The sequence below is a fragment of the Poromitra crassiceps genome (genome assembly GCF_964638095.1).
Source record: "Poromitra crassiceps genome assembly, chromosome: 23".
Taxonomy (NCBI): domain Eukaryota; kingdom Metazoa; phylum Chordata; class Actinopteri; order Beryciformes; family Melamphaidae; genus Poromitra; species Poromitra crassiceps.
The window spans coordinates 20,056,242-20,078,848 of record NC_139639.1 but is presented as its reverse complement, the minus strand read 5'-3'; the positions used below and the strand labels follow the sequence as shown (position 1 = coordinate 20,078,848).

The following is a 22,607-nucleotide window of genomic DNA, read 5'->3' as shown; positions in this document are numbered from 1 at the left end:
CATCCCACAATTTCAAATTAATATAGGAACAAGAATTTCAGATGAATTTTCAGTTTATACGGCTGAGATGATGGCAGTAATTGTTGGTCTTCAGTGGGTGGAAGAAGTGAGGCCAGACAGGGTGGTGATGTGTATTGACTCTGCAGCAGTCCTTTTTAGTTTACAGTGTATGGAATCAATCAGGGAAGATCTTTTGTTTTAAATGTTTCAATGCATATTTAGAATTCAGAGGTTGGGAATAGAGGTAGAATTTTGGTGGGTACCTGCACATGAATCCACAGACAAGACAGCTATCAAGAATCACTAAATATGGGGCACATAATGGATATATCGTTTGGTAAGAAGGTATAAAGCTCTAATTAAAAAGAAAATATCACAGCTTTGGCAGAAAAGGTGGGATGAGGACACTAAGGGCAGAACATAATATAGAGTTCAAAAGACAACACGGTCTTCAAGGGAGAAATAGAAGGGAGGTGGTAGTTCTATCCAGGCTAAGATTCGATCACACTGGTTTAAATAAGACTATTTTGGGAAAAGTAAATTTGCAAGATTATGCACACTGTAATATTGCTGAAAATACTGAACACGTATTAATGCACTGTGATAAATAATGAAGAAAGGGTAAGCTTACAACAAAGGGTGAGAGGCTGTGTGAGGATGGGATTTGAAAGGGATATTAGGAACAAAATGAGATAAGGTGTGGATTACACAGAGAGGGGTATTTGAATTCTTAAAAGTTACAGAGTTGTTTAATAAAAAAAATTAAGTTAAAATTCTTATTTAATTTCGTTCATAGACTGTCACTGATGTAAGTAAATTTGATCCTGTACTGCATAATCCGGTACAGTAGGTGGCGGTATACACCTTAATAGTTGGATTGCAATCTGCCCAAAAAACGCAAAGAAGAAGAAGAAGCGAATTCGTTTGCTTGGAAAACATGGAAAAGAGTTGGCAACAATGGTGTGTTCGTTGTGGGAAGGATGATTGTGATGTGATGAATGAGTGTGAAGAGCAGGTAAATGCCTGCATTGTGAGGGAAAGCATCATACAGGACACTGCCCAAAAAGAATCAGAGAAGGAAAAGTGAGTAAAGTCAGAGAAAATCAAGGGTTGTCATACTGAGGCTGTCAAAAGTGTGGAGAGGAAACGTGAGAGGGTGGAAAGAAACAAGGACAGGGTGGGTGTAGAAAAGGAATCGAAGAAGGAAAATGACAAATCGAATCGGAGTAATGTTATCTGCGTGGATAAAAAGCGATTCCTGGCCTTTATCGCTATGGTGGAAAACTGCTGCTAGTATGACTGGGAAGACGGGGAGGACTGAAATGGTGGTTGATGCTGCAAAGAGGTATGTGGTGGACGCATCGGGAACAGATATAACGCTAGATAAAATATTGAGGGTCGCATTTGCCCAAACTCAGACAATTGCGACTTATGAGTATTATGGACAATAATTATGAATGGGAGCATTTTGGGTGGAAACTTATTTTCTGTTCACTGTAAATCAATGCATTGTGAAACTACTAGAACCCAGTAGGTGGCGGTAATGCACAAAACATGTTTGCCAACCGCCATAAAACCCGAGAGAAGAAGAAGAAGTTGGCAACACTTTTGATTGTGTCCTGATCAATTGTTGTATCAATGGTCCTGACAACCGCCGGCGCCCACAATTAAATAATACAGCTTCAATTAGTTTCAAAACGAAAGCTAAAGTCCTATCTTTTCAAGGATCGTTTGAGCACGAACGGAACACCAACTATAGATGTATTTATTTTGTAGATAGCGGTCATCGCTTACTACTAGCGTTACTACTGGTAACTAGCCTGACCTGAAGCAGTCAAGAAGATGGACACTGCTGATGAAGGTATTAGCTTATTGTTAGCTATAAAGCTAGCTTGATTAGCCTAACTGCTAATAGCTGGTTGGTTATAACTGCTATAACAGCCTCAATCACTGCCCGTCTGTGTTTTCTTTAGCGTTTCTTTATCATGATATGCCATGTTGTGTCCCAACAGCGGACATATGCCGAGTGTGTCGGTCAGAGGGGACCCAGGACAGGCCTCTCTACCACCCGTGTGTCTGTACCGGCAGCATCAAGTTCGTCCATCAGGAATGGTATTTGTATTTTACTGATTGATGCATGGAAAAGTCATCATGGCATAGCATAAAATGGGATGAAGAAAGCACACTCATCATGGGTCCCTTTGTTTTCACAGTTTGCTGCAGTGGCTCAAACACAGCAGAAAAGAATACTGCGAATTATGCAAACACAGATTTGCATATACACCAAGTAAGTTTTCCTGGAAACTGGTTCAATATGGTCATTGTGGTATCATCATTGTGCTTAGATTGTGTGGGAGTCCGCTATGATGTGGGGCTCAAGATAGCGGTCCATCCTGTAAGTCAGCAGTGTTCAAACTTTTTTGAATGGGGGCCAAATTAGATGATGTGAAAATACCTGGGGGCCATCTGCTTCTTGCATCATATGGGCTATTAAAAAAACGGATACAATACAAATGTACTCAGTCAGTGCCATATTAGGTGAACAGGGGGGTGAAACGCAAAGTGAACTTGTTTGAGTAACCAATGCTGTGTGGAGGGCCACATATTGTATATTTTGAAAGACAAGCCGCGGCCCGTTTAAAATCAGTCCGCAGTCCACAATTGGCCCCCGGGCCGGACTTTGGACATGCCTGCTGTAAGTGATGAAGGTCTAACTCTTAGTCTATCCCTTTGTTTCCTTCTATCTACTTCCACCGCTCTCCCATTCTGTTTTCCCTCCAGTCTACTCTCCAGACATGCCATCTCGCTTGCCGGTCCAGGACATCTTTGCAGGGCTGGTCACCAGTATTGGAACAGCCATCAGATACTGGTTCCAGTACACACTGGTGGCCTGTGCCTGGCTGGGGGTGGTGCCCCTCACAGCATGTAAGTCACATCATCCCATTTTAATCAGACATTTAAGTAGATTTGATGGGCAAACTAGTCCCATTGGTAGCAGTAATTATTATACACACCCCTACTCATGTGAACTACAGATTTAGGGAAAATAACTACTCATTCTAAAAGAATATAATATAGAACTGTTAGTGTTGTTTTGGGTACTATTGGTCACAGAATCACTAGATTCTTAATCTAACGGTTAGAATCTAGAATCTAACCCTTTCCCTGCCATTGAAGTGATATCACGTCAATCGTGTTTTCACCGTCATGTGATAGAGGGATCTCTTTGCCACCTTATGAAATGCTACTGCACTTCCAGAGTTGCCCAGAAGCAGCGGTTATTGTCCACCAAAACCAGCAAGCAGAGAAAAGCAACAATCTTCCTTCAGGAAAAGGCTCCATAAAAAACCTCCAGCCTTGTGCCTCAAAGCACTGCAACGATCAGCTTTCCCCAAGCTCGACGTGCTGTCAAATGGACTCGTGACAGTCACTCAAAGCTGAAGGATTTTTTTCACCAGACGCTGGTAAACGTACACAAATCACTTCTCCTGTCAGGTAGAATAATAATCCGGTTTGTGAGCCCTCACACCATGTCCAGACAATGAGCACCAGAAGCACCCGCCCCCGGGCAAGATAAGAGTGTGACCCGCACGTCCCCTCTCTGAGTGCGAGGTAAATCTCTCCCTCACTCCGCTGGTACTAAAATGCATTTTTCTCTGCTTTCTGGAGACAGATGGGTGTTTTCGGTGAAAACTACTTACATTCAAGTGTCGATAACTAAAGAACGGATGAACGCAGAAACAAACTTTTTTTCTATGAAAGTAGAGGCCCTCTTCTTTCTTTTGAGATATTCGGTGTTTACATAGTCATAGGAGAAAATGTTCTGTGGGTCTTGGAAGATTAGTGACAATGGTCTGAAACCCTGGCGGTGAAAGAGTTAAATAGTCCTAAACCCTGAGTCACTCAAGCAGCTTTTTTAGATGCTAGGCTTTGGTCACACCAGTAGTTATGTACAGAAGCGGTTCTTCTGATATTGTAATTTACATCGCCTATTTGTCTGTTTGCTCTCACTAAACAGGTCGAATCTACAAGTGTTTATTTCCTGGCTCTGTGAGCTCTCTCCTTACCCTGCCGTTAGACATGCCTTCAACGTAAGCGTGATTCATTATCTTGTCTTGCTTTTATGCGTTTTCTCTTAATTTTCATTGCCTTATATACTGTACATTTTCTCCCTCTCTTGCACAAAAAACCTAAGAAAGCTAAAGGAATTCATTTGTGAACAAATTGTCCATATTATTTAACCACAAATATTCACATTCTGAGAATGCATAGTGTATGTATATATATCCCTCCATCCATCCCTCACTCTCTCTACCTCCAGCTCTGCCTATTTATAAAACCGATATTTCCAGTCCTCGGTCATGTTCGAAGCTGTTGTAAAACACTTGATAAACACAACTGGGATCACATTACAGTAACCCAGTATCACCAGACTTATTGCTATTTATATGTCGCTTAGCAATCACTTTATTTAGCTACTGGTAAAGACTGTATTTGGTGGAATAATACTAGTTACTGTTATCAAATTACAATACAATTAATTATAGCTTTCGTGACTTATTGTATAGCTGTTCTTCCAGTCCCTCCCATATTGATTACATACTGTCAGATCGCCTACAGGGCAACGTCTGGTGGCATAATTCATAATCCATCCATCTCTCCCTCACTTGTAACCCTTCCTTCCCTTCTTCACAGACATAACCTGCTTGCCGACTGCCTGCAGGGCTGTTTCGTGGTGGCGTGCACGGTCTGTGTCTTCACTCACCTGGTGTGGCTCAGGGAGAAAATTCTCCATGGCCACGCCCCCCAGTGGTTAGAGCAACACCAGGTGCCTTTGGTTCCCAACCAGCCCAATGGCCCTGCACCAGCCAATCAGGTGAGCTCAGTTGACTTTGAAGACCAACTAGATTTTGTAACCCCTCTTTTCTACCTGCAAGTAGAGCCTGTACTTTAAGACCACTCTAAAGGTCCTTACACATCAAGAGCGATGCGAATATACGGCACGAAATTGCGATGCGAGTTTTGACTCACCTGTCAATCACAGCCACAGATGTGTACACGTCGGAAGCGAATTTCTGAAAAATCGAACGTGGTTCGAAAAAATAAACACCGCAATAACGCTCAGCGAAACTTCGCCGTCGGTATGCACGGTTGCATTGACTGATATAGGTTCGGAAAATATTATTGACGTGTGAATTAATCGCACGAAAAAAACGTGCTCGGTGTGTAAGGACCTTTAGAGTTGAATTTGATAACATCAAATCATGGCTCACTGATAACAAGCTGTCCCTTCATATGGCTAAAACAGAATACCGGTATATTTTATTTAGTTCTAAACCCAGGTTGCGCAGACTGGCATCGTCTGATATCGTCCTCAGGAGGCTTGACCCTCCCTTCCAAAACCTCAGTGACCTACCTGGGTTGCATCTTAATTGACAGCAGCCTGGCTGGGGAAACCATGGCTCTAAAAATAAGCAAGGTTAATGGCAGAACCAATTTCCCAGCCAGAAAAGCTCCTTTACTGGATGCAGCCAATCTGGTTTTACTGGCTCGCTCTCTTGTTTTATGTTGATTTGATTATGCCATTTGCTCCTGGTATGAAGGACTGTCAAATCTTCTCAAAGAGAAATTAATTAGGGTTGTCTTGGGTTGTCTTGGGTCTATCCTCTAGAGACCACATAGGGAAACAGCACTTTGAGCAGCTTGGCTGGCTCCGTCTTGAGGCCAGGGCGGTTCATTTGCAGCTCAGTATGGTCCACAATATCTGTAACAGGGCCCCTGAGTATCTCAAGGATCATTTTCAAAGGAGTTGTGACACTCATGCTCACCAAACTAGAGCCAGTATCGCAGATCTCTGCCTGCCCAGGTTTAAAACCAACATGGGCAAATGTTCTTTTAGGTACAGTGGAGCTGTCAACTGGAACATGCTAGCCCTCCCGATCAAGACTACTACCAGTCAGCTCTCTTTTAAGATCAAGGTCAAATCCTGGCTCTTAGAAAATGTCACAGCCTAGCCTAGTTGCACTTAAGGCTTGGTACTCCTTTATTTATTTTATAGTATTTTATGTACAGTATCTTATTACTTTTAGTATTTTAGCATTGTTTTAGTATTTCAGCATTGTATAGTAGTTTGTAGTTTCTATAGTTTTATCATTCTCTGTACCTGTACCTATGCCTGTTCCTTGTTGTTTTGTATTGTCTGTTCAAGACCAAGGACCACAATGGAAACAAGTCTGTGACTTCATTGTGTTTTTATCCTTGATGGTTTTTCCGAGATGCATGTCCTCTGTTCCATGTGTTCTTTGTTACCAAACATCAAATAAAATCAATCAATCAATCAATCAATCAAACACCTGAGTCACATCGTTTTGGTTTCATTTGTGAATGTGATTGTGACGTAATCCTAGACCCATTTAACATGACAAGAGACTCATTTTTAGTCACAAAAAGTAACGTCAAAATTCACTTTTTTGATTCAATAATTATTAATTCAAAGCAAATAATCTGCCAAAATTCCTCATGTAATATCCCATTTAATGCTCTGAATGCAAAAATAAAACAAGTCTGATAAACAGACAAAACACTTTCTACCACAGAATGGCTGTTTTTCCATGTTGGGTCACATTTGCACTCGCTAGCGATGACGTTGGCTTGCGTTTACAAATACCCAAATGAGTAAAGCACTGCAATGATTGTAGATGCAATCAAATTCTTTGCTAGTCTGGAGCTTACAAAGGACCACAATGGAAACAAGCCCTTGGGCTTTATTGTGTTTTATTCCTTTTGATCAATATTTTTGTTGTATTGTCTTGCACAATTCTGCTCTTATTGAATCAATAAAGTTATCAATCAAAAAGCGATGCAATTGAGGATTAAAATATCATTCGGACAGGTGACAAAGAATTCCTCTCAAATACCATGCCATAATCTTGAGGAAACGCAGGTCCAAAGTTTGTCAGGCTAGACATATTAATCGCCAAATCCAAAACTCTAGGCATGGTTAATAATCAAACACAAATCAACAACCAGTCAACAGTGAAAGTACGAGTGAGTGATTAAAAGGACTGGTTGAATGAAGGCTGTGTTTTAGCATGTCATGTATTAATATCGTGACTCCACAGGGTCCAGGCGGTAATGTTGCAGCGAACGGCCCGGCAGCCGCCCGCCCACGCCAAGCCGACCACCAGGGGGACGCAGAGGAGGAATGGGAGGAAGACGATGAGGACGATGAGGACGAAGGCCTGGAAGGGGATTTTGCTGGTCAGTGGCCCTCGGGGATGTAGGCAGGAGGTCAATCCTTTCATACACTTTTAAACGTTTAAAAAGTTTATATATAAACTTTTCATATACCGTATATATATATATATATATATATAAAATTATATATATATGTCTGTTATGGCACTATTCCAGAATCTTCCAAATGTATATATTTTTTTGAAACACAAAATATGGTTTACATAGTTGTCGTGCTAATTAAACAATTCACTGACCTCACATTTGTTCACACCTGGAAGTTGACCAGTACAACCACAGTCTGATCTGTTGGCCACTGATCAGCTCCACTGGCGCAGTTGGGGTTAAAGGGGGCCTTGCTGAATGGCACCTCAGTGGTGACAATGAGGGTTTACGGACAAGCACTGCCTGTCACTTTCCCCACTCAGATTTATCCTGATGGTCCCGAAGGTTGAACTGACGACCTTCCGCTCACAGCCTGCTTCTCTAACCTTTAGGCCAACACTGTCATCTTGGTTAAAACAACACTGAGATTCATGAATTAAGGATGCAGGAGAGATCATTCACAATGTCTTTGTATGCACTGTTTTTGATGAGGGATTACGGCTCTATACGGCAGTCGTCCCCAACCACCGGGCCGCGGACCGGTATCGGGCCGCGAGCCGGTAATTATTATTACTATTTTTTAATAAACATAAACTATAATATTATAGGCTGTGTGTGGTAGTTGAAACATAGTTTCAAGTTGACATTTATTTATGTTTGTACTAGTTAAAACTAAAACATAAATTCTGTATAGGCTACATACAGTACAACACAAAAGGCTGTTATTTACCCTTTGTCGCCACCTGGTGAGTAAATATATATGTAACTAAAACCATTAAAACTGACAACCGGTCCGCAACTTTTTTTTTCATGTATCTACCCGTCCTTGGCACAAAAAAGGTTGGGAACCCCTGCTATAAGGGATTAAGTGGACCTAAATGAAGAAGGAAGTAGGGCATGCACATCAGCTCAGCAGGTCAGGTGCCAGACAAGTGGACCTAAACCATGCCAAGAAAAGCCATCCTACTGCCACAACCTTGCTTTTAGTAGCCTATATTTTGTAGGTTTCAATTATGGAGGTAGTTACCTGTACATCGTCTCTGATTCTCCTTTGTAGAAAATTTGATTTGGAATGCAGAGTTGTGGCACCACGGACCAGAGGAGCTGAACTGGGAAAGGGTTGGACTCTTTTTGTTTTGTTTTGTTTGACTGACATAAGCTTTTCACTCTGTTTGTTGTTGTTGTTGTTCATCTTCTTCTTCTCAGAATTAGTAATAGTAGTAGTTCTTCTTCTTCTTTTTCTTCTTCTCCTCCTCCTCCTTCTCAGAATTAGTAGTATTAGTATGTACAGTATCATATGGCCATGTGAATGATGTGCTTTTTTATTTACATCCCAGATGCTGGGTCTGGATGGCTCCCTAGTTTTCCTGGTAAGTACTGTATTCTCACTTTCAGCCTGGGTCCATGTGGATAGGGTGCGTGTTTTTGTCTACTGTACAGCTGTTAAAGGTGTGTGTGTGTGTGTGTGTGTGTGTGTGTGTGTGTGTGTGTGTGTGTGTGTGTGTGTGTGTGTGTGTGTGTGTGTGTGTGTGTGTGTGTGTGTGTGTGTGTGTGTGTGTGTGTGCGTGCGTGCGTGCGTGTGTGTGTTTTGCAGGAGAATGTCTTCTGGGCGGTGTCTCTCAACACTCTCTTCATTCTGGGGTTTGGTAAGTCCAAACTTCTATGTAGTTGGTACTACATACAATACAGAAACTAAGGTTTTTGGTGTCGTGGTACGTGTGGAATTTAACCTTTATAAACAGGTAGTCCACCAGGTAGTCAGTGACGGAAAATGCTGTACAATGACTCCTGATTTTAACCTCACCTTTTAACTTGTGTGTTTCCCCTAGCTTTTTGTCCATATCATCTCGGCCATTTCGCAGCTGTGAAATTTGAGTTTGAGGAATATGTAAGTGCACAGCACCACACAAGGAAAACATGTAGAGTCTGAATGCACCCTTAGTATTTGCATTTGCTAACCCTGTCTTAAGTGGATGCTTTTTGGTAATGTCATGTCCTGTTGCAGATTAGAGCATCCCCCTTGGACGGTCTTTTCAGCACCATACTGGGCTACATCCTCGTGGCTGGCGGTCTCATGATCTTCCATGTATCCTCTACAATGGAGAAGTTACGCTGTGTGTGGACTGCTTTCTTTCACACACCTACTTTTATTATCCTAACTTTTTTATTAATATGCATTTAATTGGTAGATATATTATTATTATTATTAATATATTGTATTATTATTAATATATTATTATTATTATATTTTATATGTTTTTGTGTGTGTGTGTGTGTGTGGGGGGGGGGGGGTGGTTGTGTTCAGTACAGGCTGTGTTAACCCAGAATTGTAGCTTATTTGATGACAGCAAATAGCCATTCATTCCTTTGTGAGGTTTTCCCTTTCCTCTACTTGTATATTGTCACTTCACACTTTGTGATTTCCTGGTCTCATTCCTGCCAATGAGAAGCATTTAGAGTACAGCTCTATGTTACTGCATCATTTATCAATAATGTAGTATTAAGATTTAAGATGCAGTAAAACATATGGTAAATGGCCTGCATGTATATAGCGCTTTTATCCAAAGCGCTTCACAGTCAGTAGGTACATTCACCCATTCACTCACGAGCAATTTGGACTGGAGGAGCCGGGAATCGAACCACCGACCTCTTTTATCCAAAGCGATTAGTGGACGACCCGCTCTACCTCCTGAGCTACAGCCACCCCTACAGCCACATATGAGTTAACAAGGGTAAGATTTTATTTTTTATTCATTTTTTTTTTTTTGCATTTGTCAAATATGTTTTGGGGCATTTTGGATCATTTCCAGGGCAATTTGATCAAATGTTGGGATATACCTTAGTTCTTCTATGTTGAATGACAAATATTCAACGATCCTTATCCAAGCATATTTAATTTCTAAAAGTTCATAAACACACAGTTAAAAATCCCCATTTCCTATAATCTCAACAACACTGTCTGGCATGTAATGTAATGTACTTGGCAAAAGCATGTAGACCGACCGTACATAGGTACATGTCACTATCCAGTCCATGCTCTTTGACAGCGTTTTTAGGCCGTGGGCAGACCGGGAGAGGGTCAGCGACCGATTCTATTTCATTTCCATCTGTTTCTAGTCCTGACTCAGCAGCTGGTTTGCATCAAACTAGTGAGCTAGTGAACTAGCTGGCCAGCTAGCTTGCACTGCCTGTCACTGAGGTAAATAATGCTAGTAGGAGGAGGGGGGTTGGGGTTGTGCAGGACAGGTACGGTTGACACTTTCGAGTCGCGCTTTGCATACAGAACTAAATCCAGACACGCATTGCAAATACAGAGTAACATTAAAATACAGAAAGTAAACTTTTTCGATTTTTTTCGATTTCTTTTTTTACTGACAATTTGCCCTGAGCCCCTGCTAATTTCCTACCCTGGTGTTAACAGGAAAAAATCATTATATAGCGATCAAATACCACTGTGTAGCTTGAGTGAGCTGCTTTGTATCTGTGTCATTGTCTTCCCCCTCTGGTGCTTCTGAAGCATAACTTACGATTGCATTTTTTTTTTCTCTTTCCCTGATTTTTCCCAGTTTTTTCTCACTTGGCTAATTCCCCCCCACTGCCCCGGTCGCTGCTCCACCCTCTGCAGATCTGGAGAGAGCCGTAGACTAGCACCATGCTTCCTCCGCCACATGTGCAGTTGCCAACTGCTTCTTTTTACCTGACAGCGGTGACACTTGGGAGGATCACGCTATTCCCACCACTTCCCTTCCACCCTAAATAGGCACCCTGACTGACCATAGGAGGGGCGACCAGCAAACATACTCTCAATCCGGCTTCCCACCCGCAGGACACAGTCAATTGTGCCTGTATGGATGCCCGACCAAGCTGGAGGTAACATGGGGGCGCGAACCTGCGACTCTCGTGTTGGTAGGCAGGGAATCTACCGCTTCACTTCCCGGACGCTTCAGAGAGTTGTTTTTACCACAAGAGTGTGTGTTGTCCTTAACAGTACCTCTCTCAGGGTTTGGCATCATTGGTGAGGTTTCAGCGGTCCAGACGCCTCCTGGGGGTCTGCTACATTGTTGTCAAGGTAATTAAAACCAGCTGCCATTGGCTTGAATTAAATTGACACTGTACCTAATTAAGTACAGTACAGTACCTATACTGTACTTGTGGAAAATGAATGGTCACAGAAACAAATCTTTGTATTTTTTTTATTCCAGGTTTTCTTAATGGTTGTCATGAAGATGGTCTTGTTCCCACTGTTTTGTGGCTGGTGGCTTGACATTTGCTCACTGGTACGTCAATCAGGCAGATGAAACTCTGCCACTGACCCTGTTGATACAATCGTCCATCGACCCTCAACGACTCATCAAACAGAAGCACTGTCCAGGATCTAATCAAGTCATCATGCAGTGCATAAGACTAGGGCTGCAACTAATAATTATTTTCATTGTCGATGAAACTGTTTATTTTCTCGATTAATCGATTAGTTGTTTAAAATGGTGAAAAATATTGACCAGTGTGTCTCCCAAAGCCCAAGATAACATCCTCAAATGTCTTGTTTTGTTCACAACCCAAAAGTTGACTGTCATAGAGGAGTAAATAAACTAGAATATATTCACATTTAAGAAGCTGGAATCAGAGAATTCTGGGAGAAAAAAAATCTTGGGAGAGAAAAATGTAAACAGATTAATAAATTATCAAAGTAATTGGCGGTTAATTTAACAGTTGACAACTAATTGATTAATTGTTGCAGCTCTACATACTACTTTTACCAATTCAACACAATGCTAATGCTGTGTTTGAAAACTTACATTAGGGAGGGGCATCCTCCACGCTAATTTGAGTAATTTCACCATTTTCAACCTCCGTGTCTGTAACGTCCCTCGTCTGTTCAAACAAAGCAATGAAAAGGAGAGCATGCAATCAGATGCAGATCAGTGCCACCATGTTCAGCTCATGTTCATACATATTGTCACGTTTTGATATCGCGATATATCGTGGGACGATATATTGTGACATCCCTACTAACAAGCCTATTGTGACAAGACTGATCAGTGATGTCATAGGGGGGCACACACACTGATGATGTCATCAGTGATATCATAATGGGACACGCACAAGGAGGCATTGTGACATCACTGATGCATAGTGAGCAACACACACACACCCGCTCACGCCAATAGGGCAGGCGAGGCCGAGCCTAACACGAAAAGTCAGAGAGTGATTTCCACTGTAGTCTTAAAAACACAAACAAATGGTGTCCCTCTGTGTGTGCTGCAGGAGATGTTTGATGTGACTCTAAAGGAGAGGGAGGAGAGTTTTGACTTTGTTCCCGGCGCCACCATGTTCTTCCACTGGCTGGGCGGCGTAGTCTACGTCTGGTCCGTCGACTACTTCATCCGCCTGCTCAGAAGGGTGAGTGGAGCAGTCACATTCATGCAGTCATGATGTATGCAGAAGGTCACCATACCCAATGAACCACACAGCACCAAACAGTCTCTTTGTGAGAGTTTCTGTACTGATCAGATCTGCCTGACTACATTTGGAGGTAGTCTGGCTCACATTGTCTTCAGATCTTAGCTAGGTGTAACACAATCCCTCCAACGTGCCCACATCCCAAAGATAGGAGATGGGATTTTGTCATTTCAGATGAATGTACAGAGGTAGAAATGAGTTGGTTCACTCACTAGCTACTTCCACCATCATCGGTGGAAAAAATTAATAAATAAGCAGACCTCGGTGCCGGCGATTGTTTTTCTCCTACTGTTAAGTCTTCACCCAGTCCCATCATATGGTATCGGTGTCTAGGGGCAGGTTGGTATTAACACTCAACACATCCGCGATTGCCTCTGGCGGTCACTATAGTCCCAAAAGTAGGACATAATAATCTCTAAAATGGTGCTCCAATACTAAACCCTAACCTTGGCTGGTAACACGCGGTCCTCCGCTAAGATCTGTGTGAAACAACTGAGCCCCCTGGCAGCCGGTACTCTGGCTACCCCAAAATAGACACAAGGGCGCCACCTGCCGTTACAATTGTACACTACACCTCATCACAGATAAAACCAGCCATTATCAATAACACTGAATATTATGATATCTACACGTGGAGGGCGACTGAGGGTGAACTGTAACACTACCAATAAATGTACATATTAAGGTTTATTCGACATTTTAACATATGACATTTACTGTAGGTTATTATTATGCCTCCACTGGCGATAGCCGAGCCGGAGGGATTATGTTTTTGGGGTTGTCCATCCGTACATACGTCCGTGTGCCGTACGTACATATCATAGACTGTAAATATGGTACAAATGTACGTACGATGTTCGTTAACGCAATATCTCAGGAACATCAAATTTGGCTCAAACGTCCACTTGGATTCAGGGATGAACTGATAACATTTTTGGTGGTCAAAGTTCAAGGTCACTGTGACCTCACGAACACCATTGTATAGCTTGTTAACGCGATATCTCAGGAATGCCTATTCATTTTGACAGGAGTTACACCTCTTCTCTTTCACCTCTGACTGCTGTATGTGAGATCCGATCTCAGTGAGGGTAATGAGGAGTCGGACGCATTTAAAATCCCATGTATAAACGCGAAGGCAAGATCACATTTTAATACAAGGTGTAAACTTAATTTAATTTCTTGCAATTGCATGATCCTCTGTCTTTTTGTATAAATGGTACCTATGGCACCTTTAATTCTAGTTTTGTATAAAAGACACTCATGCTTGTGTGTTTGTTTGTTTGTGTGTAGGTGTTCCGGCCCGGTGTGTTGTGGTTCTTGAACCCAGACCCGGACAGAAACCCAATTCAAAAGATGATCCTCCTGCCCGTCTTCAGATGGCTCCGGGGGTTTATACGTGTTGTGGTCAGTCAAACGTCCCTCTGTTCTATTTGAAACCTCACCTTTAGTGGCAGAACATTACACTCAGATCACAGTTGGGTTGATACAATATACCCAAAAACATTAGTGTCACCTTCTGAATGAGTTTTACAAGGTATTCTCCACAGCTTTCCCCATTTTCTTTTTCTTTATTGTTTGCAGTGCCTTGAGAATTCAACCCTTCCTGCTAGTCTTTATCAGGCATCTGTCTCCCTACTCTTATAAAGACCCACTAGAACCCGGATCCTACCGGACAATATCCCTCCTAAATTCGGAATCTAAAATTCTGACAAAGTTACTAGCACAGCGTGTGGAAGGCCCACTACACCAGATGATACATTCCGACCAAACAGGATTTATTAGTAATAGACATTCATTTTTCAACATTAGACAGCTCCTCAATGTGCTGTACTCCCTCCCTTGCAACAGATGATTCTGTGGTAGTGGTGTCATTTGATGCAGAGAAGTGCGATGTCAGGCATGGCGGAGGACAGCGACGTGTATCAGGGGGCGACCAATCAAATGAGTTTGGGGCGTGGTTTCATCTAAACCCCATTGGGAAAAGGATACACGCATCCTGAGGTCTCCATTTTGGGCCTATTTAGAATGTCCCACCCGCTGAGTCCTCCCGCATTCAACACTCCCACTACTGCTACCCTATACAGGTCTATAGGTACACAGGTATATACCTCTGAATGTGATGTGAGGTTCTCTGGATGTGGTGTAAGTTTCTTTTGTCTGATTTGTATTTTACATTATTATTTTGTGTATTTTATGTTTGTAAACCATTTAAATGCTGTTATGTATCTATTTGCTTTGTTGATTGTTGTGTGCTCTTATGTTGATTATTGCCTTGTCAAGTAACGAAAAACCAATAAATAAATAAAAATCTTAGTGTCACCATATTAAGTCAAGATCAATTTTAGTAGAGTGCTTTTAGTAAACAGGACTGTCAAAACTGTAGAAAACAAAAGACACACAAACAGTAGAAACAAGCGATAGGACAAGAACTCCACAAACTCCCTGAACTGAGGCCAGAGCATGTGTGTGTCTGTCTGTAGGTCTGTGCACACATAGTTGCGTACAGACCTACAGACAGACATAACCTTCACATGAAACCGTTTGCCTTGGCAGACCAACCATAGGTTTGCCGCATAGATTCTTCCTTTGAATGAGAGACTACATTGATCACAGGAAGACTAGTGTAATACTGATTTGTGCGCATGTTTTTGCAGGTGGTGTTTGGGTCGATAGTTCTGCTGATGCTTTGGCTTCCTATCAGGATCATTAAGCTGTTCCTTCCAGTCGTCCTTCCTTACAACGTCATGCTGCTCAGGTAAATATGATATTTTCAGGCTATTTTCTATTTCTTCTGTCCCTGAAATACAAATATAGTAGTAAATAAAGTCAACAACCGGACTAAATGCCCGTACTTTAGCAGCAGTGATATTTTGTATGCTCTATTCAGGCATGAACAAAATGGAAAGCAACTAGAGAAAATAAACTGCAATTTGAAAGTGAATCGAGTGGCTCTGTGCTTTCTGTAGCGGCGCCTTTTTCAACCGGCTGCTGCTGCTGCTGCTGCTATATCTGGGTCTGCCGGCGCTGCTGCTAAAGCTGGATCAGTGGCTCAAACTGGTGCATGCCTGGACCTTCACCACTGGATACGTGCTGTGAGCTGAGCACCCTCCACACACACACGAACACACATCTTTCAGATTATGCAACAACCCTTCTATAGAAATCAGGCTAAATGCATTTTGAATACCTAGTAGATGCCCATACCGTGACATCACAGGACGAATACACGTACCGTGACACCCCTAGCCATTTCAGATCCACAGTAGTTGGTGTATGCAGCACATGTAATTGCTCATGTATATGGCTTCCCCACAGTGACCTCCACTCCTACCTTCTCGGGGACCACAAGGGCGACAACGACCACCGACCAAACAACCCTCCCCGTCCCCATAACAACAACAGGGTCCCCGGTCAGCAGGGCAGGCCTGTGGGCTTCCAGCCCTACCTCCGGCCTATCAACTTCCCCCTTAAGGTGACTGACAGCTTGACAGTGAATCATGTCGTTGTCGCGTATCTGTATCGTTGTTTTGCTTGAAATATCTTTTGGTCTCATTCGGTGTGTTTCTGCTTGTCTAGATCGTTCTGCTGGTTGTCTTCACGTGTGTGACGCTGTTACTCACTAGTTTGACATTCCTTACACTGCCAGGTAAGTTGCACATACATGCACAGTACACAAGGTTTTCATTACGGGTAAGAGTCCCCACGATACAATATTATCGCGATAGTTAAAGGATGGCCTTACCGGTAATCAACCCACTTTGTATCATTAATAATCTCTGTAAAATAAGCATATGGGCAGCCTTTATCTTCTCTCTCTGTTTACCTCACGGAGAAAAATGCTCCCGTCTGCCGAAACTCCGCCCCCACCAGCTGCTAGTCATTAAGGCTCGTTAAGGCTCTCAATGCATTCTCCATGGACGTGTTTTAAAAAATAAACAATAAACAATAACAGCCGCCCTCGGAGCAGATTCCATATCTCCAGCAGAACTTCCGCAGCTCCGTTGTGATGCGTTGTGACGTAAAACGCGTCGGAAGAGTGCTTTGGCAGAGGAGGAAATGGGAGATCTCCATGAGGAAAACACAGAGATGGGTAAACACTGCCCGAGATTATTAATAAAACAAAGTGGGTTGATTACCGGTAAATCCATCATTTAAGTCACGATACAATATTGTTCTGATTTTTTTCAACTGCAAATTATGTCCTCAAAGGGGGGGGGGGGACCTTTGTCAACTTCTGTTTTATCTCATGAGTTTCCAGTCTGTTCATCTCACTTCAATCATTTTTATAGCAGCAAAATGGGATTGTCAAACAGTTTATATATAGTACAGTTTATATAATAAAATATCGCGATACTTGGCATTCGTGCGATAGGATGTATTGCCACACAAAATATCACAATACTATGCTGTATCGATCCCCCCCCTCCCATAGTTTCCATCCTCCCTCTCCACCTCCATGTTCCCTCTGTATGACCTCTTTCCTCCCCTCTGTCCTCTCAGTGTGCGCGGGGCGCTGGTTGATATCTTTCTGGAAGGACTGTGGCGAGGTGCACGAGCTGTTCACGACCGCCAGCGGCATGTTCATCTGCTGGCTGGCCGTGCGAGCGGCCACCGCGCTGCTGGCCTGGATGCCCCAGGGACGAGGCGCCGTCCTGCTCAAAGTCTACGAGTGGACGCTCATGGTAACCTGGTGCCTCTGAAGCGTCCCAGCTAATGGCTAAAATAGTGTTGTTATGCATCATGTGGCAAACTGTTTTGATATACATGTATATGAAGCTGAGATATAGAATTACCAGGCATGAAATGGCTTTTTGATAAGTAGATTTTGGGCGATACCAGTACCCAATATTAACATTGCTGTTATGGCCGATAACCGGTGTAGTATTTACCGATGTCGATATTACCTGTATAAAAACACATTTCTATGATAATCAAATTTTGGACATACTGAAAAACACATTTAAACACTGAATTTGAAAAAGTAACGGATTTCTTTATTTTCTTTATTTATTTCTTTATTTTACCGCATTGTTCCCTCTCAATGTGAAAATGTTCGCAGATAACCGATATTAACATTGCAACATCAGGCCGATGCTGATATATTAAAAAAGTACTTACATCGGCCGATACCGATATGATTGCCAATATGGAAAGTGACTGCATTCAAACACCCCATATACACCCCATATAATGGAGGCATCACCACATTATATGGGGTGTTTGCAAGTTTTGTGTTCCCTACAGCAGCCGTTCACTGATGGTTTCCAGGCAAGAAAAGTAATGGTGTTGTGATATGATATGGATATACAGAAAAGTATTTTATTGGCATATATTTATCAATAGGTTAAAGCTGCATTCAGCGATGTTTTTGTGTTCAAATAAGTGTTAAATGGCTCTATTCTGACAGCAATCACTGAAATAGAGTGTTTAATCAGTGACTTGAAACCCCCAACCCCCCACTGTCCTCTATCTCTCTCCTGTAGTCCTGCAGGCTGGGCGGACGTATCTCCGCAACCGTAACTCGTAGAAACTCACGGATTGGATTCGGGGTGAAAAAATACATATAGTCCTTTACAGGGATCGCGATTGGACCTTCGGTTTCTTAGAAAATGTCAACTTTTCTCTGATTGGATAGTTTGAGGTTTGGGAACCAATCTATTAGAGGCAGAAATTTATTTTTGGTCCATTCCATGCAGATCCTAAAGATGGTGGTGGTGGCGGTGCTCCTATCCGGGGTGATTCCTCTTCTGCTGGGTCTGCTGATTAAGCTGGCCATCCTCGCTCCTCTCGGAGTCCCCGCGGAGCCACCTCTGGTCTACCCCTGGCAGGTAGGGCTGTGTGTGTGCGGTCTGTGTGCATGTGTGTGTTAGGGGTGGGAATCGCTCATGTAACTCACGATACGATACTGTCATGATACTTGGCCCTCGATAACGATGATGGTATCACGATACAGTGATTCTGCGATAAACGATACATTGCAGGATATTTCATGTACGATACATCACAATCAATATCTGGGACCCAACCTCACGGGAGCGTGAACTCAACCCACGAATACTGCTTCAGGGGCAAAACAGATAGTCTTCGGCATGACATCACTGCCCCCGCTAACATGCAACTCATCACCCCCTCCATGACAGCCAATAATTAATTAATGACATAATACAATTACACACATCTCGTGGTTATATGTGAGAGGGGCTGTAACAATATTACACCACGTCTAGAGAAATCATGGCAAACTTCTCACTGTGTGTATGTGTGTGTGTCTGTGTGTCAGGACTGGTTCCAGGGAGTGATCCCCGCTAAAACCATTGCCGCCATAACACTCATGGGCCCCAAGTGGTGGCTCAAAACGGTCATCAAGCAGGTCAGTGACACAACCTTCTAGCTCAACTAGCAAGGAACAGAATGGGCCTACTGACATTTACAAAATACAATGTAAAAGATGACAAAGCTTAGGTGGAAATGTCTGTCATATACCTGTACCCATAAAATGGAACATATTGTCCACTTTGGATTGCCTTTGCCACGGGAGGGTCTGGTGAGACGAAGGAGGAGCACGGCCGGGAGTAACCCACAGAGCCTAGATCCTCCATGCACCGAAGGGCCAATACTGCGGCGTAGCACTAGCTCTATTGCAGCGGATTGGGCGTTCTCGTTTACCCCTCCCGCGGGCAACGCTGCAGATAGAGTAGTAAGGCTGATCCGTGAGCGGCTTCTGGGACACGAGTCGGGGTCTTAATTGGCCTCGGCTGGGTCTACTGGGCGAGGGTGTATGATGTTGACAGACCCGAAACACCTAACGACCCCAGATAACATCACTGATGACGCGTCCCAGCGCATGCGGCAGTAGTGTATTTGAGAATATAGAATTCTGGCTTGCCTCTGGCCAGTGACACTTAGGAAAGACTAGGTGACAACCAAGTATAGTTTGGTGACGAGCTGGAGAGACAGTTGACGGCCGGAGAGACGGCAACCCGGTACGGGATGGGATTAGCACCCCATCTTGGCTCTCTCGTGAGGGAGAAATCCACAAACGCTACGGATTAGCCTCCTGAAAATCTGCGCAAGATCGGCGCGGCCTGAGGTCCTCCAGGCTAGAGCGAGGTGCTCGACGCAGGTAAATGACGTGCAGCGCACAGGCCCTCTTGAGGCGTCCTTGAGGTATTCTCTCAGCCTCTGGATTGCCTTTGCCACGGGAGGGTCTGGTGAGACGAAGGAGGAGCACGGCCGGGAGTAACCCACAGAGCCTAGATCCTCCATGCACCGAAGGGCCAATACTGCGGCGTAGCACTAGCTCTATTGCAGCGGATTGGGCGTTCTCGTTTACCCCTCCCGCGGGCAACGTTGCAGATAGAGTAGTAAGGCTGATCCGTGAGCGGCTTCTGGGACGCGAGTCGGGGTCTTAATTGGCCTCGGCTGGGTCTACTGGGCGAGGGTGTATGATGTTGACAGACCCGAAACACCTAACGACCCCAGATAACATCACTGATGACGCGTCCCAGCGCATGCGGCAGTAGTGTATTTGAGAATAGAGGATTGCCTTAACTGCAGCAGTGTTTAAAAAGTCAACATGAGGATTTTTTTTTCTCCTACATATACAGGTTATTACCGGTGAATTAAACCATTATGATACTATATTCCTAAAATTGCTGATTTGCAGGGAAGTGAAATGAAGCCTCAGTATCTCCAGGGTTCCTACGCAGGTCTGGAAAGTCCGGAAAAGTATTTAAAAAAAAAGTTGTATCTTTTCCAGCAAATTCCAGGTCTTGATAGTTTGGGAATTTGAAAAAAGAGAGAAAAAAAACATCTGGAAACGTATGGAAAAAGTTGTGGTTCAGCCAGGTCCGATACACACATAATTAGTAGACACACTTTCAGTCCAGTTTTTGTTGATGTGAAGAATAATGTTCAGATAGACGGACGTTCTTATTACACAGCATGTCAGCATGCATTATATCAAATACCCACCTAAATCAAATCCAGTCAAGAACATAGGGTCTGGGGAAAATATGCAATTTTAAAATGGAAACCGTGTAGGATCCCTGCCAAAAAGTAAATTGAAAATGTGTAGTGAACGCTGTATCTCTCTCTCCTCTCACAGGTGTATGCTAACGGTATCCAAAACATCGACCTCCATTTCATTATCCAAAAGCTGGCTGCCCCCATCATCTGTGTCCTGCTGCTGTGTCTCTGTGTGCCCTACGCCATCTCTAAAGGCATCGTGCCTCTGCTGGGTGAGTCTCTGTGTTGTGTCTCTGATGTGCATGCAGATTTTAGGGTGTCATCACTTTTCCAGGTAGTTGTTGGGGGGGGGGGACCGACCGATGATATAGCAACATTGCAGAATGCTCGCTGCAGTTGAAAATAGTGCCCAAGTTAATACAAGACTCAAGGTGATTTAAAATAATTGTGTTCCCATATTTAGGCAGTTAACCATGATTAATAATCATGATCGCAATATACAACAAAATAATGGGAATTCGGATTTTAGCATTAGTTCTGCAGCCCTAGTGGAAGTCATTTTAATTTGATCCCAATCGTCCGCTTTCTTTTACTCCATTCATACATCTCTAGGAGTGAAGCCAGATTATGCAGACTCTATCCCCGCATTCAAACAGCAGTTGCTTTCTCTAGTCCAGCCATTCTCAACCACTGGGTCGTGGCCCACTGGTGGGCCTCAGAGCACCGTGTAGTGGGCCACGGAGGCAGTGGTATTGCCAAATAGATTAATAAAATAAAATAAAAAGCATGATTACAGCTAGTTATTTATTTTTATATATCTAAATGTGCTCAACAGGTGTAAATGGGGTCTTTGATGCACAGGAGAATCTGTCCCAGCGGTCACTCTGACTTCCCTCCCTCTCGCTCCCTCCCTCCCACCCCTCTCTCTCTCGCTGCTTCTCCCTCCCTCTCTCTCTCTCCTTCCCTGTGTAGGCGTGCAGCCGGAGATGCAGACCCTGGTGGAGCACAGGATCTACCCCTTCATGCTGATAGTGGTCATGCTGTTGGTCATCCTTTCCTTCCTGATCCGGCAGTTCAAGCACATCTACGAGCACATCAAGATTGACAAGTCAGTATAGGCCTACGAGCACAACAAGAACGACAATTCAGTATAGGGTCCCCCTAAGCGCACTCCCCAAGTTTGAAGTTGATTGGACAAACGGTTCTCGAGATAAAATGCTTTTTGTGTTGGCCAGTAGCTGGCGCTATGCCAAGTCTGTGTGTGTGGGGGGGTGCCTGTGTGTGTGTGTGTGTGTGTGTGTGTGTGGGAGGGGGGGGGGGGGGGGTGGTGGTATCGGTCAGCTGGGGCCTCTGGCCCGGCCAACGCCACAAACATGGCATTGGGTCACTTTTAGTGACGCAAATCATGACTGACAGACAGGCACCGCTACCCGCCGCTCACCCGTCCACCTCCGACCAACGTCAAGAAAGTGACATTGGTTCACTTTCGTGACACAAAGTGTGATGCAAACTGTGACTGGCCCGCCCGTCCACCTAGGCAATTTTATTATAGGATGTAGACTAGTAATAGATGGTATTGTTATCCTTGACAGGTCCAGGTTAAGTGACCTGATGCCAGATTTGGAGGGATGTCTTTTTGTACCAGTTGAATGTTTAATGAATTATTTTGCATATTCCTAGAACTGGGAGCCACCTCAGTTGTAAGTGGTAGAAATCACATAAAAATAGAAATAAAAGTTGTTTGTCTGTCCTGTTTTTCCTCCAGATACATGGTCGGTCAGCGGCTGGTGAACTACGAGCGTAAGAAGAGCGCCTCCACCTACAGCACCTCTTCATAG

General features: G+C 43.6%; 1 protein-coding gene across 1 annotated transcript; it reads left to right on the top strand.

Moving 5' to 3' along the window:
* Positions 1–1,842: 1,842 nt before the first annotated feature.
* LOC310796817 (E3 ubiquitin-protein ligase MARCHF6-like) lies at positions 1,843–22,607 on the top strand (the record flags this gene model as incomplete). Its single annotated transcript, XM_083659050.1, has 26 exons — positions 1,843–1,861; positions 2,013–2,112; positions 2,214–2,287; positions 2,782–2,925; positions 4,019–4,091; positions 4,696–4,876; positions 7,122–7,260; positions 8,399–8,460; positions 8,679–8,711; positions 8,936–8,987; positions 9,171–9,229; positions 9,347–9,427; positions 11,342–11,410; positions 11,544–11,618; positions 12,607–12,741; positions 14,092–14,205; positions 15,456–15,556; positions 15,768–15,893; positions 16,117–16,273; positions 16,378–16,447; positions 17,302–17,483; positions 18,498–18,629; positions 19,082–19,171; positions 20,909–21,041; positions 21,742–21,877; positions 22,535–22,607. 26 exons carry the CDS (start codon positions 1,843–1,845, stop codon positions 22,605–22,607), a joined length of 2,610 nt encoding a protein of 869 aa, XP_083515176.1.